This window comes from Coregonus lavaretus (assembly GCF_964263955.1).
Source record: "Coregonus lavaretus genome assembly, chromosome: 14".
In the NCBI taxonomy this organism is placed as follows: Eukaryota; Metazoa; Chordata; class Actinopteri; order Salmoniformes; family Salmonidae; genus Coregonus; species Coregonus lavaretus.
The window spans coordinates 5,728,592-5,756,055 of NC_140001.1; the positions used below are offsets into that span (position 1 = coordinate 5,728,592).

Sequence of the window (27,464 nt, forward strand, 5' to 3'; positions counted from 1 at the left end):
TCTAGCCCTAAATGACAGGGCTTTAGACTTGTGCGTATTCACAACACCCTAATGTTTCACAGGGTCATCCAAGACATACACATTCATCTGTAGGAGGGGAAAAAACAAGGTGAGACATGGTTTGTCTTCACATAAAAAATGATGAAAATATTCTGTGAGAGATACCTTTCACCTTACTCTGTTGACTGGGAAGGTAGCACCACAGAATCAATCATGTTTCTTGTTTAATCTCTTTCCTAGTAATCCGTCACCATGAGTACGGACGCAGAGATGCAAATCTATGGCAAGGCTGCCATTTACCTCCGTAAGCCTGAGAAGGAGAGGATGGAGGCACAAACCGCACCCTTTGATTCAAAGAACGCCTGCTATGTGTCAGACACCAAGGAGCTGTACCTTAAGGGTCTGGTCACCGCCAGGGCCGACGGGAAGTGTACCGTGACAGTCACGAATCCTGACGGCTCCAAGGAGGTAAGGCTGATTTGAAAATTATTCAAGTTCAAGTTTGTGCAATTACTCAACATGATCAAAAACATGCCAATAGACCAAATGTAATCAGAAACAAACGATAGATTAAGAAGCATTGCTTCATTTTTTTTGTAAGCAGAACATAACCTTCAAACATCATTTTTATCACTGCTTTTTAAAAGTGGCATCATTTTTTAATTTTTTAGATATAAGTCAAGAATTAACATGTACACTGAGTATACCAAACATTAGGAACACCCTCCTAATATTGAGCAATAGCAGCCTCAATTCGTTGGGCCTTCATCATCTGGTACCATGTGTCTCAGTTGGTAGAGCTTGGTACTTGCAATGCCAGGGTTGTGGGTTTGATTCCCATGTGGGACCAGTACACAAAAAAGTATGAAAATGTTTGAACTCACTACTGTGTGTCGCTTTGGATAAGAGAGTGTCCTAAATGGCGTTAACGAATGGCACACAATCCATGTCTCAATTGTCTCAAGGCTTTAAAATCCTTTCTTAAACCTGTCTCCTCCCCTTCATCTACACTGATTGAAGTGGATTTAACAAGTGACATCAATAAAGGATCATAGCTTTCACCTGGATTCACCTGGTCAGTCTGTGTCAAGGATGGGCAACTGGCGGCCCCCCACCCCCGTCAAAGATCAAAGTTACCCATCCCTGGTCTATGTCAGGGAAGAGCAGGTGTTCTTAATGTTTTGTGTACTCAGTGTATGTGTCAGTGGGTGACAAAGTAGTTGGATTAAATGGAGGTTTGCATTTTTTAAAAGATTGAACTCGTATTTAATGAGCAAAAAGCATTCAGTCAAGTCTAGTTTGATCTGCGTGTAATCTAGATTTCTGACTGTTTCAGGAAGGAAAAGTGTTCAAAGAGGCAGACGTCTACCAGATGAATCCCCCTAAGTACGACAAGATTGAGGACATGGCCATGATGACCTACCTGAATGAAGCCTCTGTGTTGTATAACCTCAAAGAGCGTTATGCAGCATGGATGATCTATGTAAGAAACCTGCATAAACATACACAATTACATGAACATGAACAAATACATACATAAAGTACTACACATCAACACATACAATACTACACATTAACACATACAGTACTACACATTAACACATACAATACTACACATTAACACATACAGTACTACACATCAAAACATACAGTACTACACATTAACACATACTGTACTGCACATCAACACATACAATACTACACATTAACACATACAGTACTGCACATTAACACATACAGTACTACACATCAACACAGACAATACTACACATTAACACATACAATACTACACATCAACACATACAATACTACAAATTAACACATACAGTACTACACATTAACACATACAATACTACACATCAACACATACAATAATACACATTAACACATACAGTACTACACATTAACACATACAGTACTACACATTAACACATACAGTACTACACATTAACACATACAGTACTACACATTAACACATACAGTACTACACATTAACACATACAGTACTACACATTAACACATACAGTACTACACATTAACACATACAGTACTACACATTAACACACACAGTACTACACATTAACACACACAGTACTACACATTAACACATACAGTACTACACATTAACACATACAGTACTACACATTAACACATACAGTACTACACATTAACACATACAGTACTACACATGAACACATACAGTACTACAGATACCAATACAGCACACCCACATGACCAAAGTCCACCCACATCCTCACGTAAATCCAGGTAAAAGTCAATCAGATTTTGCTAATCCCCTAATTGAATTGAATGCCTTTCATCCAGACCTACTCTGGGCTCTTCTGTGCCACGGTGAACCCCTACAAGTGGCTCCCCGTGTACGACATGGAGGTTGTCAACGCCTACAGAGGGAAGAAGAGGATGGAGGCTCCACCCCATATCTTCTCCGTCTCTGACAACGCCTTTCAGTTCATGCAGATTGGTACGAGCTCTCATGGATGGCTGTCCGTAAATGCATATGGATCACAAAGTCCATAAATTCTCATGGATGGATGGATGGATGGATTGAAGTAAAAACATACTTTAGAGAGGGAGACACTTAAAACAAATGGTTCTATTTAGTGCAACTGCCAAATAAGGGTTATTTGACTCGTAACGATAGTGGATTCACCATTCTGGTGCTATATAGAACCCTTTTGTGAAGGTTCTATAAAGAACCATGCTTATACAATTCTAAATGGAACCTTTATGGTGCTACAAAGGACCTTTTGAATAACCACAAGGGTTATTTTTTCTGATTAGTCATAATATGTTAAAATTCTATAGGTTTTATTATTGGTTAACTGACCAGTGGAATCAGTTGTGTTCACCCTGGAACAGCTGGGGATCCTATGGAGAGAATTTAAAACCACATATTTTAGTTCTCAAAAGACGCAAGGCCATACACTAGTCTTTCTCAAGACACAAGCACTGGGCATAATAATAATTTGGTGAGCGCTTATATTTGTCCTGTTTCACATACATATGTATAATACAAGTGTGTACGCATGTTTTTAATGAAGGTGTGTTTTTTTGCATATCCAAACACCCCGAGACACCCTCGGAGAGTGGGGTCATGGCCATTGTCAGCCATTAGCAACGGCAACCCTGCAGCAATTTTCACCTTGTCAGCTCAGAGATTCAAACTAGCAACCTTTCGGTTCCTGGCCCAACGCTCTGACCGCTAGGCTCCCTGCATTGTAATGGCGTTACACAACAGATTAGGAGAACGTTCCACACTGAAATCCATGATGATGCTACGAATGCAATAATGTACCCACATCTTTGCTTGAGGATGATGAGGTATATGTTTTTTGGTTACAGATAACGAGAACCAGTCCGTCCTGATTACGTAAGTTGTTTACCAAAATGTCACTTGAGAAAGGGTTTCTGTTGTAATATGTTGGGTAACTTGGGAATATTTGTTCATGATTTTTGTTAGAAAACAGGTCAACAGTGTATATTTCAATGCTATTTCTTAGTGAAAGACAATTTTACATTCAAACATGTAACTATAAACCCTCTTTCTCTGTCATATAAACCAGTGGAGAATCCGGTGCAGGAAAGACTGTCAACACCAAGCGTGTCATCCAGTACTTCGCCACCATTGCAGTGTCTGGTGCCAAGAAGGAAGTAGACCCCAACAAAATGCAGGTAGGTTGTGCTCATGTTTCCCTTTCTAACACATTTCAGTTTGGATGGGGGTGGAATTTTTTTTTCAACAGTGAATCCTGTTTCAAGAAAAATTAGTGTTCAAGCTGTCAAGAAAAACGACCTTTACCACTTTACAAGTTTCTGAGCAACTTGTGTTTGTCTCAATCAGGGGTCTCTTGAGGATCAGATCATTGCAGCTAACCCTCTGCTGGAGGCTTACGGTAATGCCAAGACAGTGAGGAATGACAACTCGTCTCGCTTTGTAAGTATAAAGGGCATACTGTGGAAGTTACCTTATATTGGAAACATTTATTTCAGTAGTTCACTATTGCTATATCAATAGATTTCCAACGAACTGTAACATTTAAAGGGGTCTATCAAAATAAAGCGTTAGGCCTCCCGAGTGGCGCCGCGGTCTAAGAAACTGCATCGCAGTGCTTGAGGCACTACAGATCCCAGGATGTGTCGCAGCCGGCCGCGACCGGGAGACCCATGAGGCGACGCACAATTTGCCCAGCGTCGTCCGGGCTAGGGGAGGGTTTGGCCGGCTGGGATGTCCTTGTCCCATTGCGCTCTAGCGACTCCTGTGGCAGGCCGGGTGCATGCACGCTGACACGGTCGCCAGTTTTACGGTGTTTCCTCCGACACATTGCTGCGGCTGGCTTCCGGGTTAAGCGAGCAGTGTGTCAAGAAGCAGTGTGGATTGGCAGGGTCGTGTTTCAGAGGACGCATGGCTCTTGACCTTCGCCTCTCCCGAGTCCGTACGGGAGTTGCAACGACAGGACAAGACTGTAACTACAAATCAGGGAGAAAAAGGGGTAGAAAGTACACATAAAAAAGTAAAGTGTTAGATTTGTTTCTAACCTCCATGCTCTACTAAAGGGTAAATTCATCAGGATTCACTTCCAAGGAGCCAAACTGGCTAAAGCTGACATTGAGACCTGTGAGTTGGTTTTGATTGTTTCTCAATGTTTTCCTAAATTCACACAGATAATTTTTGGGAGATCATTTCATCACGTTTAACTGTCTTATGTTCTCTCTCTCTCTCTCTCTCTCTCTCTCTCTCTCTCTCTCTCTCTCTCTCTCTCTCTCTCTCTCTCTCTCTCTCTCTCTCTCTCTCTCTCTCTCTCTCTCTCTCTCTCTCTCTCTCTCTCTCTCTCTCTCTCTCTCTCTCTCTCTCTCTGTCTCTCTCTCTCTCTCTCTCTCTCTCTCTCTCTCTTTTTCAGACCTGCTGGAGAAGTCCAGAGTGTCCTTCCAGCTGCCCGATGAGAGAGGCTACCACATCTTCTTCCAGATGATGACTAATCACAAACCTGAGATAGTTGGTACGGCAAAGCAGAGGTTCATGGGAAATTATTCCCAACCCTCTGTGGAACTTATTAAAAAATACATAAAAAATCCACACTATTAATACTATTACAATGAGTACATTCAAGGTAACAAGGCATCTAGACATGGGTCAGGTCTTTGGGAAAGACATATTAAGTAATGCACTGTGATACATTAGTCCAGGAGTCTCAGTCCCCTCTTTTGATGCTATTTATTATATACTACATGTATCCTTGAGTCCATGTTATTGAGTAAAGGAGGGAGAGATACGGTCATGGTAGGACAGAAGAATTCTGAGAGATTTAATTGACAAGCCGTTCTCTGTTGTCCACAGAAATGTCGCTCATCACCACCAACCCCTATGACTTCCCCATGTGCAGCCAGGGTCAGATCACTGTGGCCAGCATCAACGACAAGGAAGAGCTGGATGCCACAGATGTGAGTTATACAAAGGGTTAACCAGACTCTAGATATGGAATGGGTAGGACCACCATACACACTGAATGCATTGTGCAATTCCAACTTGGTGGCAGCTGGGAATTGTAATGTATATTTATGCTTGATTCAAACTTCCTTGTGTTAGTTAGGCATGTGCCTCAAGGCACTCTTCATGCCTTCACTCTTCACCTAGAGGCACATACATGGAAGATATCCACAAGAGAGCACCACTAAGTGCCCTGTGCAACAGTGTATTTTGTGCTGCCATCTACTAGTGTGTTGACCAAGCGTCATCATGTGAAACAGAGAAGCCAGTGAAATGTATCCATCCCATTTGTCCTGGAGTGAGCTGGAACTGAGTAAACTGCAGTTCACTTCATCACTGTTGTACTTCCTCTCTAATGCCAGGATGCCATTACAATCCTGGGCTTCACTAATGAGGAGAAGATGAGCATCTACAAGCTGACAGGAGCTGTACTGCACCATGGAAACTTGCACTTCAAGCAGAAGCAGCGTGAGGAGCAGGCCGAGCCAGACGGCACAGAGGGTGAGTCCCGGTCATAGATATACAATATGTAAAGCATCAGTCCCATTCCCAATCCCAAACATAAACCAATTACACGTTAGACAGACAGTGCCACATGAAAGTCAGGCAGGAGATCATTTTTGGAGACCAAATTCCAACCTCCAGAAATGATTTGAAATGATGGATGTGGGTGAAAATCAAAACCTAACCCCACAAAAGAGTTGACCAAACTATTTTGTCAGTGTGACATCAGAAACAAGTGATCTTGTGTGCCTGAGTCTGTCGTTGTTGGTTCTCTCTCCAGTGGCTGATAAAATCGGCTACCTGCTGGGCCTGAACTCAGCTGACATGTTGAAGGCTCTGTGCTACCCCAGAGTGAAGGTCGGCAACGAGTACGTGACCAAGGGACAGACTGTGCCTCAGGTAAGGCAGTCAAACACAGCATCTACCATTTTCTCACCACTGGAACTATTTTGGGGACGAGGGCATTGCTTTTTTTGAATAGTGATGTTGTTTTTTTCTCAAGCTCTTATCACCTTATCACTAGACAGGGTCAATATCTTACATATTCATTTGAGGTATAATCATTGCAGGTTAATAACTCAGTGAGTGCCCTGGCTAAGTCCATCTATGAGAGGATGTTCTTGTGGATGGTCATCCGTATCAACGAGATGCTGGACACCAAACAGCCAAGGCAGTTCTATATCGGTGTGCTCGACATTGCTGGGTTTGAGATCTTTGATGTGAGTATGAGACCAGAACAAGACAATTAGTTGTGATTGAGAGGAATTGCAGCCTTGAATGATGAAATGATCCCTTTTCAAATTCCATCAACAGTACAACAGCATGGAGCAGCTGTGCATCAACTTCACCAATGAGAAACTGCAACAGTTTTTCAACCACACCATGTTCGTCCTGGAGCAAGAGGAGTACAAGAAGGAAGGAATTGTCTGGGCCTTCATTGACTTCGGCATGGACTTGGCTGCCTGCATTGAGCTTATTGAGAAGGTAAACTGTCTGAGGATTACAATGGACCACAACAGCAAAGCTGATAGGGAGTGCTGTGTGAGATATTATCACTGGGGTATAACGTATTTGACTGTTGATAACTCAATATGTTATCTATTATGTGCCCCTAAATTAATATAATCCTATAATAGCATGTTAGCTAAAGGAATGCATGTGATCCTAAATGTAAATATCATTAATTTGATACATACTCTTTTCGTAAAGCCATTGGGCATCTTCTCCATCCTTGAAGAGGAGTGCATGTTCCCCAAGTCTTCAGACACTACCTTCAAGGACAAGCTGTACGCCCAGCATCTTGGGAAAACCAAGGCGTTTGAGAAGCCCAAGCCTGCCAAAGGCAAGGCAGAGGCCCACTTCTCCCTGGTGCACTACGCCGGCACTGTGGACTACAACATCACTGGCTGGCTGGAGAAGAACAAGGACCCCCTGAACGATTCAGTTATTCAGCTGTACGGGAAGTCCTCAGTTAAACTGTTGGCTGCCCTGTACCCCGCTGCCCCACCTGAGGGTAAGACCAGCATCACGCCAAAAGATTTAACTAAGCACTAGTTACAACTCAGACCCACGTTTCCTTTAGTCTTTGAATGTATCACAAATTCTCAGGCTTATTCACTGCGTACATTTAATTGGTGTTGTTTTACACAATCTCATTGGCACCATTTGCGTTAAAGATAAGTGTGAAGTTAACCCCAGATTCTCTCATTTATAATTAGTGTGCTTTGCTGAAGTCAAAGACCAATTTAGATGTCTTACATACTCGGATTTGTATTCTATTCATTCCACCCGCTGTGGGAAATGTACTTGTCTAGTTATCTTTTACTTTGCCCATTTTAACAGATAATACCAAGAAGGGAGGCAAGAAGAAGGGTGGTTCCATGCAGACTGTGTCCTCCCAGTTCAGGGTGAGCTTCTGAAATGTGTATATTCAGTCCATCAAAAGGTGCATTGATTATCATCAATTATTTCTGAGAAAATGGTTTGTAACCCTCTTACAGGAGAACTTACATAAGCTGATGACCAACTTGAGGAGCACTCATCCTCACTTTGTGCGCTGCCTGATCCCCAACGAGTCAAAGACTCCAGGTACAAAAAATATTGAGTTAAATATGGCATCTTATCAGTTTAGTAAGGTTAATGAGCCCAGTCTTTAACCTGTTTATGAGTATTGAAAGAGACTTGGTTTGTTTTTCCAGGTCTGATGGAGAACTTCCTGGTTATCCACCAGCTCAGGTGTAATGGTGTACTGGAGGGTATCAGGATCTGCAGAAAGGGCTTCCCCAGCCGAATCATCTATGCTGACTTCAAGCAGAGGTACACAAGCACACACACACAAATAAACACATGCGCACGTGCATGCACGTGTACACGCACACACAGAAAGATCTTCTCCAAGGGTTTTCCCAGCATCAGAACAGTCTTACCTTTTACTTAATATAACCAATCTATTACAACTTGACGTATGTTCAAAATGTATCCTCATTCAGGTACAAAGTACTGAATGCCAGTGTCATCCCCGAGGGCCAGTTCATGGACAACAAGAAGGCTTCTGAGAAGCTGCTTGGGTCCATTGATGTGAATCACGATGATTACAAGTTTGGACACACCAAGGTCAGTCACCTACACCCTGCAAAAGCTGACAACAAAAGACAACTTCATTGATCATTTAAACGCTAACCATTCAACATCCCTCCAGTTGGTCTATACGTCCTTTTGATTTTTCTTCTTCATTTAAAGGGGCAATCAGCTGTTCAAACAATTATAAAGTGTCCTCCCCGCCCCCTGTTTCGGTAAAAAGCTGAGGGATGTGGCTGGAGAAATGTAACCACTCTCAAATTCATAGACTGAGATATGGATGCAAGGACTGACCATCCATGATATCAAGATGATAGTTTTAACCATGTTTTGAGGCTAGATAGTGTTTGTTTACATTTACTTTGTCTAAAAACATTGGAGTATAACTAGCTTCTATGTTGGGTTCTGGTGGGTACGACAGTTGAACTAAGCTCATGAGGCATTTATAAGTTATATTCTTCAAGAATCAATGGGTACGTCTAATAATTTATGGGTCCAAAAATAGATGTAGAAACAGCAGAGTGCCCCTTTAACTAATGGAAAAGGTGTAAAAACATAGTGTAGTGTTTTGTTCTTCAAAGTCATCCATCACAAGCATAGAAGAGAAACTCAACTCATTGTCATGTGCATTGTGTTAGACTGGGATGGCTTCAGTTATCTGTATCTGTGTACATTAACTATCTACAACTGTACAATAACAACTTATAAACAACCTATCCCATGGTTCGTTTGTAAGCATTACAATGTTTATGTTGTTCAAATCAATCTAGTGGTGTTGTTCCTCTCTTTTGATTCAACACTTTTTATCTGTCACCATCTGACTGTGGTTTCATAATTGACCATGTTTACCTGTGTCTCAGGTGTTCTTCAAAGCCGGTCTGCTGGGTGTCCTGGAGGAGATGAGAGATGAGAAGCTGGCCTCTCTGGTCGGCATGGTCCAGGCTCTCAGCCGTGGATTCCTCATGAGGAGAGAGTTCACCAAGATGATGGAGAGGAGGTGAGGAATAGTAGACATTTTGGCAAAGCTTTCTGTCAACCACCTGTATCTAATGCATTATGACTAAATACTGTATATGCTGTGAGTTGTTCACAATGAGAAAGTATGTCTTAGAATAATCTATTAAAGCTGTAGTTTGGGATTTGGAAAGCTGTTGAATTGCAAATTTAAATGTGCGATATTTACCCATTAATTCTTGAAGAATATAAAATGCCTCATGAGCTTAGCCTGACCTGTCAGTCCTCACATCTAAAGCTCTGTCTATGAATTTAAGAGGGGGTTACATTTCCCTAGCCCCAATCCTCAGCTGTACACGGAGGGGGGGGGGGCTCCATATTGTGGTTCTTCGAATCCCAGAATGTAGCTTTTTTAAACATGTCACTCACTATGCCACTCACCATGCCACTCACCATGCCACTCACCATGCCACTCACCATGCCACTCACCATGCCACTCACCATGCCACTCACCATGCCACTCTGTCCTTTCTGTCGACCAGAGATGCTGTCTTCACCATCCAGTACAACATCCGCTCATTCATGAATGTGAAAACCTGGCCATGGATGAAGGTGTACTTCAAGATCAAGCCCCTGCTGAAGAGCGCAGAGACTGAGAAGGAGCTGGCCAACATGAAGGAGAACTATGAGAAGATGCAGACGGACCTGGCCAAGGCTCTGGCCAAGAAGAAGGAGTTGGAGGAGAAGATGGTGTCCCTGCTGCAGGAGAAGTCAGACCTGGCGCTCCAAGTCGCATCTGTGAGTGATCAACGACCCCCATGATGGCACATTTACACACATATGATAACAGACACGAACACGCGCACGCACAAACAAACACACACACACACAATCACACATACACACACTTATGAACACTGTGACGAATGTGCTAACTCACACATTTACATTGACTATGTTACATAGGCTATACATTTCATGCATTTATTTTGATTTGCTCTGACCTCTTTGACAACATTACGTCTATCTGTTGATACACAAAGTGAGGCTGCACATTTTTTCTCCTGTTCTGAAACCAGGATTCAGAGAATCTGAACGATGCTGAGGAAAGGTGCGAGGGGCTCATCAAGAGCAAGATCCAGCTGGAGGCCAAACTCAAAGAGACAACCGAGAGGCTGGAGGATGAGGAGGAGATGAATGCTGAGTTGACTGCCAAGAAGAGGAAACTGGAGGATGAGTGCTCTGAGCTGAAGAAGGACATTGATGACCTGGAGCTCACCCTGGCCAAAGTGGAGAAGGAGAAGCACGCCACCGAAAACAAGGTCTCGTAGACAATCTCACAAAACAATCATCTATACAATTACCAACTCAAACCATAGTTAAACAGAAATTGAATTCAAGTCGTTTTGAGGGTGCAGGGAAAATCAAGACACAAAATAGTGGAATGTCTGTTTCGGGGTACTCCCCACATTCATTGCACGTTCCCCCCTCGTTTATGATTTCCCCTCAGTACACTGGCATGGAGTACACTGCCATCTATTGTTGAGTCTATAGTACAGTATTTGTTGACCTTTCTAATCTGAATGAAATGAATGCAATATATATCAAACTAAATCTCCCCTTTATGGTGAAGTCACCATAAAGACTCATTTTGTTGTGACTGTTTTCAGGTTAAAAACCTGACAGAGGAGATGGCATCTATGGATGAGAGTGTTGCCAAGCTGACCAAGGAGAAGAAAGCCCTCCAAGAGGCCCACCAGCAGACACTGGACGACCTGCAGGCAGAGGAGGACAAAGTCAACACTCTGACCAAGGCCAAGACCAAGCTGGAACAGCAAGTGGACGACGTGAGTGGAGTTTGACATTTTTGGCCATGATATGATGATATTATCTTTAGTTATTTAGATTTGAACAATATGTGTGTGTTTTTATATTGTAGCTTGAGGGTTCTCTGGAGCAAGAGAAGAAGCTCCGTATGGACCTTGAGAGATCCAAGAGGAAGCTGGAGGGAGATCTGAAACTGTCCCAGGAGTCCATAATGGACCTGGAGAATGACAAGCAGCAGTCTGATGAGAAAATCAAGAAGTAAACACAAACAAATGTTTACAGTTTTACAAATATTGATCATAAAGGTTGTTCTTGACACATTTTTGTAATTATGAATTAGCATTTGCATGTGATCGTTAAAAGCAAAGTGAATGGTATGATATTCTCACTTTACACTATCAAATCAAAATTATCTCTGCAATTGACGTGTTTGTGTTTCTTAGGAAGGACTTTGAGACCACCCAGCTCCTCAGCAAGATTGAGGATGAGCAGTCTCTGGGAGCTCAGCTGCAGAAGAAGATCAAGGAACTCCAGGTACAACAGGATATAAGCTCCTGTACAGGAAAGCACACACCTGAATCATTTCCTGTAAAAATGTATTCTGGTAGCACACATTTTCCCTGGTGGCTTCTGACGGCTCAGTAAATTGGAACATGGTGCTTCTTACTGTTGTAAAGATGGTGCTTCTTACCGTTGTAAAGATGGTGCTTCTTACTGTTGTAAAGATGGTTCTTCTTACTGTTGTAAAGACGGTGCTTCTTACTGTTGTAAAGATGGTGCTTCTTACTGTTGTAAAGATGGTGCTTCTTACTGTTGTAAAGATGGTGCTTCTTACTGTTGTAAAGATGGTGCTTCTTACTGTTGTAAAGATGGTGCTTCTTACCGTTGTAAAGATGGTGCTTCTTACTGTTGTAAAGATGGTGCTTCTTACCGTTGTAAAGATGGTGCTTCTTACTGTTGTAAAGATGGTGCTTCTTACTGTTGTAAAGATGGTGCTTCTTACCGTTGTAAAGATGGTGCTTCTTACTGTTGTAAAGATGGTGTTTCTTAATGTTGTAAAGATGGTGTTTCTTACCGTTGTGGTTTTGGTTGCCACATGGGACACTGTCTACTGAATGTATTAATGTAACTGGCTTTGTATTAACACATTTATGCAAAATATACAAACTATTACAATTTTGTGAGGATCACTTGTTTCAACTGTATTGTAGTGTTCATCCCCCCTGTTCCTGCCCCCTGTTCTAGGCCCGTATTGAGGAGCTGGAGGAGGAAATTGAGGCTGAGCGTGCTGCCAGGGCTAAGGTTGAGAAGCAGAGGGCCGATCTCTCCAGGGAACTTGAGGAGATCAGCGAGAGGCTGGAGGAGGCCGGCGGCGCCACTGCTGCTCAGATTGAGATGAACAAGAAGCGCGAGGCTGAGTTCCAGAAGCTGCGTCGTGATCTTGAAGAGTCCACCCTGCAGCATGAGGCCACAGCCGCCGCTCTGCGCAAGAAGCAGGCCGACAGTGTGGCTGAGCTCGGGGAGCAGATCGACAACCTGCAGCGCGTCAAGCAGAAGCTGGAGAAGGAGAAGAGTGAATACAAGATGGAGATTGATGACCTCTCCAGCAACATGGAGGCTGTCGCCAAGTCTAAAGTGAGTAGTGATGTTTTAGTCAAGAAGTGTTGAGGAGGGTCAACTTCTTTACCATTCAAGTGAACTGAAGTTGACAGGAGTCCCATATATAAAGTAACGATGGAACTTGTTTCACTAACAGGGCAATCTGGAGAAGATGTGTCGTACTCTTGAGGACCAGCTGAGCGAGATCAAGACTAAGAATGATGAGAATGTTCGCCAGGTCAACGACATCAGCGGACAGAGGGCCAGACTCCTGACAGAAAATGGTACCCATCAACAATGAACAACAAACCAATGTAGTGTACAATAACGTTTTGGGGGGCTGTATCCATATAGTCCAGTCCACATACTGTAGTTTCTACTGTACTATTCACCACCTAACATTGCCCTACGATACCTCAAAATACAGAGACCCTATTAACAAGATGTCCCTCTTTCCCTGCAGGTGAGTTTGGCCGCCAGCTGGAGGAGAAGGAAGCCCTGGTGTCTCAGCTGACCAGAGGCAAACAGGCCTTCACCCAGCAGGTGGAGGAGATGAAGAGACTGATTGAGGAGGAGGTCAAGGTAAGGAACCCAAAATGGACACCACCGACCACAGAGTTTAGAGCCATATCTTCCTATAGATTGTGACTACGCCACCCTCAGAGACTTCTACTGTCATTTGTTTTACTCTCTTTCTCTTTCTCTCTTTCTCTCTCACAGGCTAAAAACGCACTGGCCCACGGTATCCAGTCTGCCCGCCATGACTGTGACCTCCTGAGAGAGCAGTTTGAAGAGGAGCAGGAGGCCAAGGCAGAGCTGCAACGCGGAATGTCCAAGGCCAACAGCGAGGTGGCTCAGTGGAGGACTAAGTATGAAACTGATGCCATCCAGCGCACAGAGGAGCTGGAGGAGGCCAAGTGAGTCACACGCCACAGTAATAACATAAACATAGGGTTTGGTTGGTGAGGGTGGTAAGGGGCTCTGAGAAAATGTTGCATCAATATGTATTGTAAGTTATTGTAACATTTGTTTTGCAACAAATTGGTCACAATAAAAACCACCCTCTGTCGTCCAACAGGAAGAAGCTGGCCCAGCGTCTGCAGGAGGCTGAGGAGACCATTGAGGCGACCAACTCCAAGTGCGCCTCCCTGGAGAAGACCAAGCAGAGGCTGCAGGGAGAGGTGGAGGACCTCATGATTGACGTTGAGAGAGCCAACGCAATGGCCGCCAACCTCGACAAGAAGCAGAGGAACTTTGACAAGGTGAAAATGAATAACCCTAACCCTAGAGTGGTACTGTAGTTTCTAGTTGCTACAGGATATGATCAATTGTAGTAAAATTGTAGTATATTTCTGATTCAAAACTCTTCATTATTGACTTCTAATGAAAATGCCATGTATTTCCCTAGGTTCTGGCAGAGTGGAAGCAGAAGTATGAGGAGGGTCAGGCTGAGCTGGAAGGAGCTCAGAAGGAGGCTCGCTCTATGAGCACTGAGCTCTTCAAGATGAAGAACTCCTACGAGGAGGCTCTGGATCATCTGGAGACTCTGAAGAGAGAGAACAAGAACCTGCAACGTGAGCATTTGACAGAAGTTCTATTTGGCTCATGTTTGAATAATGTTTTGAAAATGGAAGAAACTGTAATCATCAAAATTACTATTACACCAACTCAGTTTTTTTATGTACAGTTTAAAATATTATTATTTAGTATTCGGTATACCTTTGAACAACACAAGGAAGTGGAGGGCAAATAGATTTGTAAGACCGTATAAAGTGCTGTTCTTTAATAAACTATTATTATGATTTAATGTCAACTTCAGTGCATTGGTTATATCCACTGAAAATCTCCCAAGTCTAAACTGCTCCTTTGTTTGTGTGTGCAGAGGAGATCTCTGACCTGACTGAGCAGATCGGAGAGACTGGCAAGAGCATCCATGAGCTGGAGAAGGCTAAGAAGACCGTGGAGACAGAGAAGTCTGAGATCCAGACCGCTCTGGAGGAGGCTGAGGTACAAACTACAACTGTATGATGGGAAAAGGACTGTTACAACTTTTTCAGCTCCAGACCCAAAAGAGAAATTGACCGTCCTCCCGTGACCCAAATCGTTCTCCAATGAGCCAAATTAAGAAGAAAGAGTGTGTGATTTTAAATATATTCTCATAACTCGCGACTCACCTCTGACATGCCAATTCCAGCTACAGTCTAATGCTCCCTGCATTGGTGTTTATTGTAGTCATATATATTTAATTTCTTGTGTTATACACATCCAAATGTAATAAAGACAATTCGTTTGACTGCTTCTCTTTGTCCAGGGCACACTGGAGCACGAGGAATCCAAGATTCTGCGTGTGCAGCTGGAGCTGAACCAGATCAAGGGTGAGGTGGACAGAAAGATCGCTGAGAAGGACGAGGAGATGGAGCAGATCAAGAGGAACAGCCAGAGGGTGGTTGACTCCATGCAGAGCACCCTGGACTCTGAGGTCAGGAGCAGGAATGATGCCCTGAGGGTGAAGAAGAAGATGGAGGGAGACCTGAACGAGATGGAGATCCAGCTGAGCCACGCCAACAGGCAGGCCGCCGAGTCCCAGAAACAGCTGAGGAACGTCCAGGGACAGCTCAAGGTAAAGGGACTGGGACATCTTGCTCAAACATCTGAACATGGGAAGGGATTTGTTTGTGAGTCTGTAGAAAAAAATTAAACAGAGGAATTGAATAGTGGATTAATATACAGTAGAAAGGTAGGGAAATTGGGGAAATTCTTACCAATGAACATTTCTATCAATCACTGATCCTATCGCCCCTACCTGCCAATGAGTCCTAATGAATCTATGTCATTGTGAACCCCAGGATGCCCAATTGCACCTTGATGACGCCGTCCGCGCCTCAGAGGACATGAAGGAGCAGGCAGCCATGGTGGAGCGCAGAAACGGCCTAATGGTGGCTGAAATTGAGGAGCTGAGAGTTGCTCTGGAGCAGACAGAGAGAGGCCGCAAAGTGGCTGAGACTGAGCTGGTAGACGCCAGCGAGCGCGTTGGACTGCTGCACTCCCAGGTATGGGTCAAAAGCCATTTCTAATGAAACGCAACCAAGCATCTGGAAATCGACAGTGCTGCCTTTTAGATTTTCATAATTTCTGCCCTGTGACTTGTAAGTTCTCTTGAGCGTCAAACAAATGGTCTTGTTTCCTCCTCCAGAACACCAGCCTTCTGAACACCAAGAAGAAGCTGGAGACTGACCTGGTGCAGGTGCAGGGAGAGGTGGACGACATCGTCCAGGAAGCCAGGAACGCAGAGGAGAAGGCCAAAAAGGCCATCACTGATGTGAGTCCTTATGATCTATTGAATAACATCAACTTGATTTGTCCCAAAGGGCCAATGGTAGCTGGGTTGGTTAACCACAACAAAGACCTCAGAGGGACGTTATGATTGGTGTAGTCTTGGAAATCCCAGATCTAGGGCAACAGCGCTACGTCTGGGAATCGTGACAAAAGTGGATGGACACACAATGCGGACGCAGATAGCTAGGCTAATTTAAGCCACAGCCAGTCATTATTATTAATATTAATATTATCATTAGCATCATGATGCATGCAAACGTCTTACTTGTGAAATACACTCATTGAAAATATACTCTAGCGCCATCTAGCTAGCAACCCGAACTGTTTGGCAGGGCTCTGGACAGATTTTACGGCTTCAACTCTGTCCTTTCCTCTCCGTTAAGCTGACGTTGGTTTTAGTGCAGACATGTATGCTGCAACATTGGTAACCCATCTGTCTGGGAGGCAACCCATCTGTCTAGAGAGACTATGATTGGGGCAAATTGGTGCATAAATTCAACAAATTACCATTCCAGGCGGCCATGATGGCTGAGGAGCTGAAGAAAGAACAGGACACCAGCTCTCACCTGGAGAGGATGAAGAAGAACCTGGAGGTCACAGTCAAGGACCTGCAGCACCGCCTGGATGAGGCTGAGAATCTGGCCATGAAGGGAGGCAAGAAGCAGCTCCAGAAACTGGAGTCCAGGGTGAGTTAACAGCAGGGTGGATTAGGGTGGTTTGAAAGACTGATTGCTGGACATTGATTTAATCTTATAAAAATACACAGGAGCATTGTGCTATGACTTTCTGTCAATAATCCACCTAGATAATGACAAGCTGTTATCATTACAATTGTAAAAGTACATAGGAAGAGACAACAATTGTGCCTCCTTGATTGAGTAGAGTAATATGCCTCTGTTTTGAAAAGATATGTTACGTCTGATTTCACCACCTCAAACGCCTACGTTTATTTATTCCACGAAGGTGCGTGAGCTCGAGACTGAGGTGGAGGCCGAGCAGAGAAGAGGTGTAGACGCGGTCAAGGGAGTCCGCAAGTATGAGCGCAGAGTCAAGGAGCTCACTTACCAGGTAAGAGAAAGTGCCTTCTTCACACACTTGACACAAACACAGACAGGTTTGTGTATAAAACGATGGTGCATTGACTCTTTGATCTTCTCCCACAGACTGAGGAGGATAAGAAGAACATCGGCAGACTTCAGGACCTGGTAGATAAGCTGCAGTTAAAAGTGAAGGCCTACAAGAGGCAGGCTGAGGAAGCGGTGAGTCACAAACTTAGTCAAATACTCTGAAATCATACATTCCAAAACATATTTTTCCCCCTAGTAGACATTACATAACTTCACGTCCATACAGTTTAGTGGAAGTCCACAATGACTCAACTGAAGAACTTATGCACATTTCTGCCTCCTATGCCTCCCTATGCCTGTGTGTTGTTACCAACTTAAAGGAGAGGGCGTTGAATATTCATTTTCTGTGCTGGGGGCTGGTCTATTGGTAATGCTGTCGCCCCTGGAGGCAGCGGTTTGATCCCCCGTTCTGCAACTCACTTTCTCTGATGTATCTTCCATCTCCCTATTTGAATGCTGATGTAATGCTCTTCTATTATCCCCACGCAGGAGGAAGCAGCTAACCAGCACATGTCTAAGTTCAGGAAGGTTCAGCATGAGCTGGAGGAGGCTGAGGAGCGTGCTGACATCGCTGAGACTCAGGTCAACAAGCTCAGAGCCAAGACACGCGACGGTGGAAAGGTACAGAGCTGCTCCTAAACCTAAACCTACACCTGGCTCATGTTCAAATAGAACCACATCAACATCAATCATCAACGATTCAGTCTTCACAGAGGTCAATACTGACCTTTTACACTCACTCAAATGTCTTTAAGGTCTCTAAGAATCACATAAAAAAAAAAAAATGAATTGGTACGTCAAAATGGAAAATGAAAGGTTAGCACTGAGCCTTAAACGCTTGATCCATTATGCTTTCAAGTGTCATATATTTAGCATGTTTATTATTAATATCAAGCCATTCTTTTCTTACTTCTTACAGGACAAAGAAGCTGCTGAATAAACGAAGATCAAAGTATTGAAGATTAAAGTATTTCATTTTCCTGTTGTTGCATAAAATATGATTTTCATGGTAAAATGTTTAGCATTGATTAAAAACACTTAGGCCTACGTACACCTTTGTGACTGTGGACTTGTTATTCAGCAAACTGCTTTTTCATACTATAAAAAATATTGTGCTTTAATTAAAGGAGCGATCTGGGATTCCAACAACAACAAAGCAGCCACCCCAACAAAGCTGTCACTTTTTTTTTGGTAAACAGCTGAGGGATGAGGCTGGAGAAATGTAATAACTCTCAAATTCATACAGAGCTATGGATGAATGGATTGAACATCCATAACATCAAGATAATAGTTTTAACCCTTTACAGTCGGGGGATATTGGCCGATATGGACAGGCCCAAATGAAAAGAAAACAAGGCAACAGTAAACATGTTGTCCCCTACGAATGATGCAGGGCCAATCAGCGTAATTGAGTAATTGATGGATCTCTGTGGCAAGATGCATCGTTCATCTAAATTTCGTCTTTCGGGGCAGTGGTGTCTGGCGTATCGCATGTGTTATCTGGACTCATATCCTTGAGCATGTGTTCTTGCATATGTTTAGTCTTGACAGTGTTTGCAACGTGCATCAAATGTTGCTACAATACGAATATCCTCGACTGATTTATATAACATTTATTTGCCAGAACACGCCCATATTAATGTTAATTAGTCAATAGCGGCCATGTTGTTTTAGGTACTAGTCTGGAAAATGTCGAGAGACCTTTGTCCATAGATGCCACATATATCAAGTTTCATACAGATCGGTCATTCGGTGCCAGAAGAGTAGCGTTTTAAGTGTTTTTTTCACAAAATTCCAAATGGCGGTAAATCCATAATTGCGGACCATATGGGTCCCTGAGGCACCTATGTACCAAATTTCATGACATTAGGTCAAACGGGGTGAGGGGCGTGACCTTTCAAAATTAGGATTTTCAATCTCTTGTTATATCGCCACCATCTGGCCAATCAGTGTACATTTTGTAAATGCCAGATCTTTACGGCAAAACGCATCATTCACCCAAATTGTCAAAATCGGGCCAGTGCTGTCTGAGATATCGTATGTGACTAACGTTTTACGAATGTACGAACGTAGAAACGGACGGAGTCAGATCCACAGTCCCCTCCTCGATTTCATCGTGGGTGACAAAAATACGAGAATCACATTAATCTCCCATGGACAGACTACGTAAACATAAATGGTAATCGAGTATTTTACGAAATTACTTGAGATTTTAGTTACGGGTTATTATCAGAGACTATGCACACATAAAAGGAAAAGGAAATGACAAGCGCGATATTGAGCCAATTTTTCCCCCAATAGATTTTCGGCAGATGTACACTTACAGTTGGCCTAGTGTTGGGCCTGTAACCGAAAGGTTGCCAGTTCAAATCCCCGATCCGACAAGGTGAAGAACATATGTCGTTCTGCCCTTGAGCAAGACAGATTTCCTCTGGCGCCCAATGTGGCAGCCCCCCCACACCTCTCCGATTCAGAGGAGCTGGGTTAAAAGCGGAAGTAAAGTTTCGGTTGGACCTTGTGTGCAATTGACGATGAATGTAATCCTTTTCATTTAACAGTGATCAGCGTTCCCGTCATGCCCACTAGTGGTGAAATCAAGTAATACACATGATGTGTTAGGAAACAGGGTTCAGGTGGATAAACTCACCTTTCATGAGGAAGTTAAAGTAGTCTGATTAGTCCTTGCAAAAATCACAAAAAACAAAACAATTAGCTATCTCATTAATCACAATTGATTTGATTGAAGAACATTGTACGGTCCAAAAGACACTCGATGGTAAGTATTCATCACGTGGACAACAATTTCACAAAATAATCTTCAAAACCCTCTTCTCTGTACATTATCATTTTCATATAGGCTATTATATTTGCATTCTCTCATTAAGGGATGACCGATGTTACAGTAGCACCATAATAAACCTGTCGCTGTAGTGATGAAATGTGTCTCAGCACTAGATCCAATATATGGATTGAATGCCTGCTGTAAACAGTGTGCAGTAGTGAAAGTCTACACCGTAGAAATATAATCCATAGAACGGCCTTGGAACCTCTAGCCCTGCCAATTTGACTGGTAAACTAATGGGTACACTGGCAATGGCTGACCTGGCATTGTGACGCAATCGTTTCCATGGTCATTTGGAATGTTCTATCAATTGATGCTGGATTACCATCAAATTATGCTAATTGTTAATCCGAGTCGCATATTCACGTCATAAACAAGTACAATGGCCACCGTTGGGAGAACAGCTACATTTCACTATCTGCACCCATTCAATATGGCCTAGATTTAAGTAATTATTTACTTTCTAGCACAGTAGTTATTACTTCTAAACTAAAATACTTTTTGGGGTTCTCATAGGCTTACAATTTGGTTTTGATTATTGCCTGAACAAACACTAAGATTAAGGGAGAGTGGGTTAAAACGATCCAAAGGGTTAGTTGAGCCACAACTTGTTTCTGGGAAACTGTGACCAAATATTTAGGAAGAGGACATCATTTCATGGATGTGAAGGAAGAAACCACATGGAAAAAGTGTTAAGCAAGTTAAGTCAAATTAATGTATTGTGTTTTAGGTCGTTTACGGCAAGTCCTCGTCCTGGTAAAGTTATCAGTCAGACTACTGTAATCACCTCTATAGATGGCAAGCAAATCAAACAATGTTTGCATATAGTCATCTAGTTTATCCCCTGAAAGGTCACTTGTTAACTAGCCATGTTGACGTGATCTGTTATTACATAGCTAGCGAGCCAATTTGATGTGGTCCATCAATCAATGTAGCCTATATCACGTCTGTCAGCAGCAGTCGTAATAAACACGCTTAAAAACAATGTTGAAAAGGAGATCATGTTAGCTAACTTCGCTAGGTACGCCTACATCGGTTGGAGAAAAAAGGTACAATAGGTCTACTTACAACTATGTTTAGCCAACTGTACAAAGTTTATACCGGTTGCTCGCAAAGTAAACATTATCAGCTAACAGTACCACGACAAAATGCGCTCTTCTGCTGTTTGACATACAGAGCCCACAAAATATGGAAATTTAACCTAAACCACTCATACTTGTCAGGTATAGTTCACTTTTATTTTATATCACTCAAATATCCAATTAATGGTGGCCAATATTAGGAGATATCGCTAGGCAACCCTACTGTATGTCCAGTATCTGAAATTACACGATCAGTTGATGTTTACTGATCAGGAAAAGCATGCAGTTACTTGCTGTATAACTCTGATCATAGAGCTAAATAAGCGCAATTGTTTTGCATGAAATAATCGGAAAATGTGTAGGTCTGATTAGAGGTAATGATATTACAACCAAATAGTTAACATTTATTTAACAATCCCCTTGAAAACGGCACGCAGTTGTCAATAGGTTTTAGCGGAGCTGTGGATCTCCTCGTCCCCCCCAGCAGACAAATCGAACGCTCTGCACCTTGTTGTGACGTTTTATTGAAAAATGATCTATAGGTTTCACGATGCTTGTACCTAAACCAAAGTAGATTCTATTAAAAACAAAAAAAATATGTTTTAAGTGAGAATAGGCATTGGTTTGAAGCCAAAAAAACTAAGGAAATTCACATGAGCACTACAATGCCTATTCCACCCATGCTCTACCAAGGTTTTTCCAGCACACCGCTTTGACCCACTACAGTAGCTATGTCGGTATTGTACTTCAAACTATGTGTCGGCAGGTTGCTTGGGATTCAAACCTTCTCAAACAGCATAATTCATACACTTAGAGGAGGTGCTATATAATGTGATTTGTACCACATACAAGGTAAAGTATTGGATTCTTCACACACCAGAGTAAGACATTATTCCATTACGCTACCTTTTCATGCTTTTCTTTATTAAATTAAAGCAAACTTTGTGTTTATGCTTACAAGACCATCAGGCTTAATTGAGCTGTTTTGTCTTGAGCTAATGTGGTGCATGCCTGTATTTCCTAAAACCTTTATTTTAGCAAAACATGTAATTGAAAATAATATATTATAATAATAGTTATTGTTATTATTATTATTATTATTATTATTATTATAACTTTTTTGGTCAGTAGGTGCCCAACATAACAACGGGTGTTTTAAAAAAAATCAATTGCTGTGCTGATCAATGGACAATTCATTACCTTGGTCAAAATAATGTGTCGTTTAAAGTTATGTTTGTACTAAAGATGGTGACACAACAATAATACATATACATATATATATACCGGTATGCATCATCTGAATAGCAGGACAATATAAAGTCCATTATCCCTCCGAAGAGTATCAATTAGGCTGTTTGAGAAGGTTTGAATCCCAAGCAACCTACCTACACATAGTTTGAAGTACAATACCGACATAGCTACTGTAGTAGGTCAAAGCTGTGTGCTGGAAAACCTTGGTAGAGCATGGGTGGAGTAGGAATTGTGGTGATCATGTGAATTTCCTTTATTTTTCGGCTTCAGACCAATGCCTAATCTCACTTAAAACATAGTTTTTGGTTTTTTAATTTCCATGGTTTTTACACCAGAAGGTGATTATGCAACATTATTATCCAACATTATAATACAGCATAACATTATAATACAGCATAACATTATAATACAGCATAACATTATAATACAGCATAACACAGTAATACAGCATAACATTATAATACAGCATAACATTATAATACAGCATAACACAGTAATACAGCATAACATTATAATACAGCATAACACAGTAATACAGCATAACACAGTAATACAGCATAACATTATAATACAGCATAACACAGTAATACAGCATAACATTATAATACAGCATAACATTATAATACAGCATAACATTATAATACAGCATAACATTATAATACAGCATAACATTATAATACAGCATAACATTATAATACAGCATAACACAGTAATACAGCATAACATTATAATACAGCATAACATTATAATACAGCATAACATTATAATACAGCATAACACAGTAATACAGCATAACATTATAATACAGCATAACATTATAATACAGCATAACATTATAATACAGCATAACACAGTAATACAGCATAACATTATAATACAGCATAACATTATAATACAGCATAACATTATAATACAGCATAACATTATAATACAGCATAACATTATAATACAGCATAACATTATAATACAGCATAACACAGTAATACAGCATAACATTATAATACAGCATAACACAGTAATACAGCATAACATTATAATACAGCATAACACAATAATACAGCATAACATTATAATACAGCATAACACAGTAATACAGCATAACATTATAATACAGCATAACACAGTAATACAGCATAACACAATAATACAGCATAACATTATAATACAGCATAACACAGTAATACAGCATAACATTATAATACAGCATAACATTATAATACAGCATAACACAGTAATACAGCATAACATTATAATACAGCATAACACAGTAATACAAGTTAAATAAAACTAAACAATAATGACTAATACATGTAAATTAAATCTACAAAGAGAGTTTTCATCAATATTTTTTGTAGCCGTCTATTTACCACCACAAACCGATGCTGGCACTAAGACCCCACTCAACGAGCTGTATAAGGCCATAAGCAAACAAGAAAATGCTCATCTAGAAGTGGCAATCCTAGTGGCCGGGGACTTTAATGCAGGCCAACTTAAATACGTTTTAACTTTTATGTTCTACCAGCATGTCACATGTGCAACCAGAGGAGAAAAAAAACTCTAGACCACCTTTACTCCACACACAGAGAGACGCATACAAAGCTCTCCCCCGCCCTCGGTTTCCGGGATGATGGTGTTGATGTGAGCCATGACCAGCCTTTCAAAGCACTTCCTGTCTACCGACATGAGTGCTACAGGCCGGTAGTCATTTAGGCAGGTTACCTTCACTTTGTTGGGCACAGGGACTATGGTGGTCTGCTAGAAACATGTAGGTATTACAGATTCGGTCAGGGAGAGTTTGAAAATGTCAGTGAAGACACTTGCCAGTTGGTCCACGCATGCTCTGAGTACACGTCCTGGTAATCCGTCTGGCCCCACGGCCTTGTGAATGTTGACCTGTTTAAAGGTCTTGCTCACATCGGCTACGGAGAGCGTGATCACACAGTCGTTCGGAACAGCTGGTGCTCTCATGCATGCTTCAGTGTTGCTTGCCTCGAAGCGAGCATAAAAGGCATTTAGCCCATCTGGAAGGCTCGCGTCACTGGGCAGCTCGCGGTTGGGTTTCCCTTTGTAGTCCGTAATAGTTAGCAAGTCCTGCCACATCCAACGAGCGTCAGAGCCGGTGTAGTAGGATTCAATCTTAGTCCTGTATTGAAGCTTTGCCTGTTTGATGGTTCGTCTGAGGGCATAGCAGGATTTCTTATAAGCGTCCGGATTACTCCTGAATGCCATTGGATGAATCCCGGAACATATTCCAGTCTTTGCCAGCAAAACAGTCCTGTAGCTTAACATCTGAGTTATCTGACTAATTCAGTATTGAGCGAGTCACTGGTGCGTCCTGCTTTAGTCCTGCTGGTGCGTCCTGCTTTAGTCCTGCTGGTGCGTCCTGCTTTAGTTTTTTGCTTGTATGCAGGAATCATGAGGATAGAATTATGGTCAGATTTGCCAAATGGAGGGTGAGGGAGAGCTTTGTATGCATCTCTGTGTGTGGAGTAAAGGTGGTCTAGAGATCTTTTTCCTCTGGTTGCACATGTGACATGCTGGTAGAAATGAGGTAAAATGGATTTAAGTTTGCCTGCATTAAAGTCACTGGCCACTAGGAGTGTCGCTTCTGGATGAGTATTTTCTTATTTGCTTATGGCCTTATACAGCTCGTTGAGTGAGGTCTTAATGCCAGCATCAGTTTGTGGTGGTAAAGCTACAAAACATATAGATGAAAACTCTCTTGATAGATAGCAGTAGAAGCAGCGTATGTGATGAGTCAAAAGAGTTAGTGCAAAGGGGGGTCAATGCAGATAGTCTGGGTAGCTGTTTGGTTAACTATTTAGCAGTCTTATGGCTTTGGGGTAGAATCTGTTCAGGGTCCTGTTGGTTCCAGACTTGGTGCATCGGTACCGCTTGCCGTGCGGCAGCAGAGAGAACAGCCTATGACTTGGGTGGCTGGAGTCATTGACAATTCTTAGGGCCTTCCTCTGAAACTGCCTGTTATAGAGGTCCTGGATGGCAGGGATCTCGGCCCCTGGGAGCTCGACCAATCCATTATACCCATTTATTAATGGTTTATAATGCATTTATAAATTATTAAAGTCATGCTCCGGCACTTTGACCACTAAGAAAGTATTTTTGAAACCTCCAACTTTGGGCTGGATGTGTCAATGTGTAGTTCATACATGTATAATCTACGAGCAGAATTACTGTCTTACCACAATTAGCCACGAAATCCCTAGTTTGGAAGCAACAGTTTGGAAGTGAATGTTTTCTTGAAGCTGTGCTGCTCCATTTTCACTACATTGCCTCCCACATTGGGCGGCAAACAATTGGCCGAGCGTCGTCCGGGTTTGGCCGGTGTAGGCCGTCATTGTAAATAAAAATGTGTTCTTAACTGACTTGCCTAGTTAAATAAAGGTAAAATAAATAAAAAAAATTGTCCAGACCTTTAACAATTCGAATTCTAGCCATTGAGCTTCAGCCCCTAGCTACTGTTGTTGGTTTAAGGTACTTCCCATTCCCTATACAGTGCCTTGTGAAAGTATTCACCCCCCTCTGCATTTTTCCTATTTTGTTGCCTTACAACCTGGAATTAAAATGATTTTTTGGGGGTTTGTATCATTTGATTTACACAACATGCCTACCACTTTGAAGATGCAAAATAATTTTGATTGTGAAGCAAACAAGAAATAAGACAAAAAAAAAAACAGAAAACTTGAGCATGCATAACTATATGTTTGCTTATTTTTTTCTTTGAGCAATGACTTTTTTCTGACCACTCTTCCGTGAAGCCCAGCTCTGTGGAGTGTATGGCTTAAAGTGGTCCTATGGACTGATACTCCAATCTCAGCTGTGGCGCTTTGCAGCTCCTTCAGGGTTATCTTTGGTCTCTTTGTTGCCTCTCTGATTAATGCCCTCCTTGCCTGGTCCGTGAGTTTTGGTGGGCGACCCTCTCTTGGCAGGTTTGTTGTGGTGCCATATTCTTTCCGTTTTTGAATAATGGATTTAATGGTGCTCCGTGGGATGTTCTAAGTTTCAGATATTTTTTTATAACCCAACCCTGATCTGTACTTCTTCACAACCGTTTCCTGTTAAAATAGTTGTATAAATAGTGTGTGTGTGTGTGTGTGTGTGTGTGTGTGTGTGTGTGTGCACGTGTGCGTGTGTGCAGCCCTATTGCAACAGATGCCATGGCTGAGATGACCTCTCGCCTAAATTGTCTGTTTTCTGTTCTTCTTGTCCACAAGAAGAGAGAGAGGGAGAAAGAGAGGCAGAAGTCAGAAATGAAACCAAAACAGAGAGGCTGCAACAGCCTGACAGTGAAACAAAGGAAAGTTAAAGAAAACAACATGAGTACAACTCAGCCACTCTTTTGTGCAGAAACCTGGGATGAGGAACCTTCTGTGAATTTCAGAGGAAACTGACACACAAACACACACACACGCACACACACACACACACACACACACACACACACACACACACACAAGCTCCCACATTCACGTGCATGCATGCAGGCACATAGGAACACATACACACACACAGGTGATTTGTGTGCAGTAAAGCTCCCCCCTTCCTCTGATCCAAACCCAACTGGGATAACATAGATGGGCATTGGGCCTGTGGGACTATTACATCATACTTGCAAGATAGAGAAACACAAAATGTATTGCTACTTATCCACACTATGTCAAAAACACTGTTACTTTACATTTTAGTCATTTAGCAGACGCTCTTATCCAAAGCGACTTACAGTTAGTGAGTGCATACATTTTTCATACTGCCCCCCCCCACCCCCGTGGGAATCGAACCCACAACCCTGGCGTTGCAAGCGCCATGCTCTACCAACTGAGCTACAGGAGGCCCACACTCCA

The 27,464-nt window shown here is 42.3% G+C and overlaps 1 protein-coding gene across 1 annotated transcript; it reads left to right on the forward strand.

The window, feature by feature from the left end:
- Positions 1-252: 252 nt before the first annotated feature.
- LOC311141851 (myosin heavy chain, fast skeletal muscle-like) lies at positions 253-18,403 on the forward strand (the record flags this gene model as incomplete). Its single annotated transcript, XM_084177344.1, has 39 exons — positions 253-468; positions 1,337-1,483; positions 2,326-2,482; positions 3,364-3,391; positions 3,585-3,693; positions 3,863-3,955; positions 4,576-4,636; positions 4,920-5,018; positions 5,357-5,460; positions 5,869-6,007; positions 6,291-6,409; positions 6,580-6,729; positions 6,824-6,994; positions 7,220-7,523; positions 7,853-7,917; positions 8,011-8,098; positions 8,209-8,326; positions 8,500-8,623; positions 9,448-9,584; positions 10,084-10,339; positions 10,621-10,863; positions 11,212-11,388; positions 11,481-11,626; positions 11,812-11,902; positions 12,614-13,003; positions 13,125-13,251; positions 13,431-13,549; positions 13,688-13,884; positions 14,046-14,229; positions 14,376-14,541; positions 14,850-14,974; positions 15,279-15,587; positions 15,814-16,017; positions 16,161-16,286; positions 16,819-16,989; positions 17,267-17,371; positions 17,467-17,562; positions 17,920-18,051; positions 18,350-18,403. 39 exons carry the CDS (start codon positions 253-255, stop codon positions 18,368-18,370), a joined length of 5,814 nt encoding a protein of 1,937 aa, XP_084033470.1. The 3' UTR covers positions 18,371-18,403.
- Between the last annotated feature and the right edge of the window lie 9,061 nt (positions 18,404-27,464).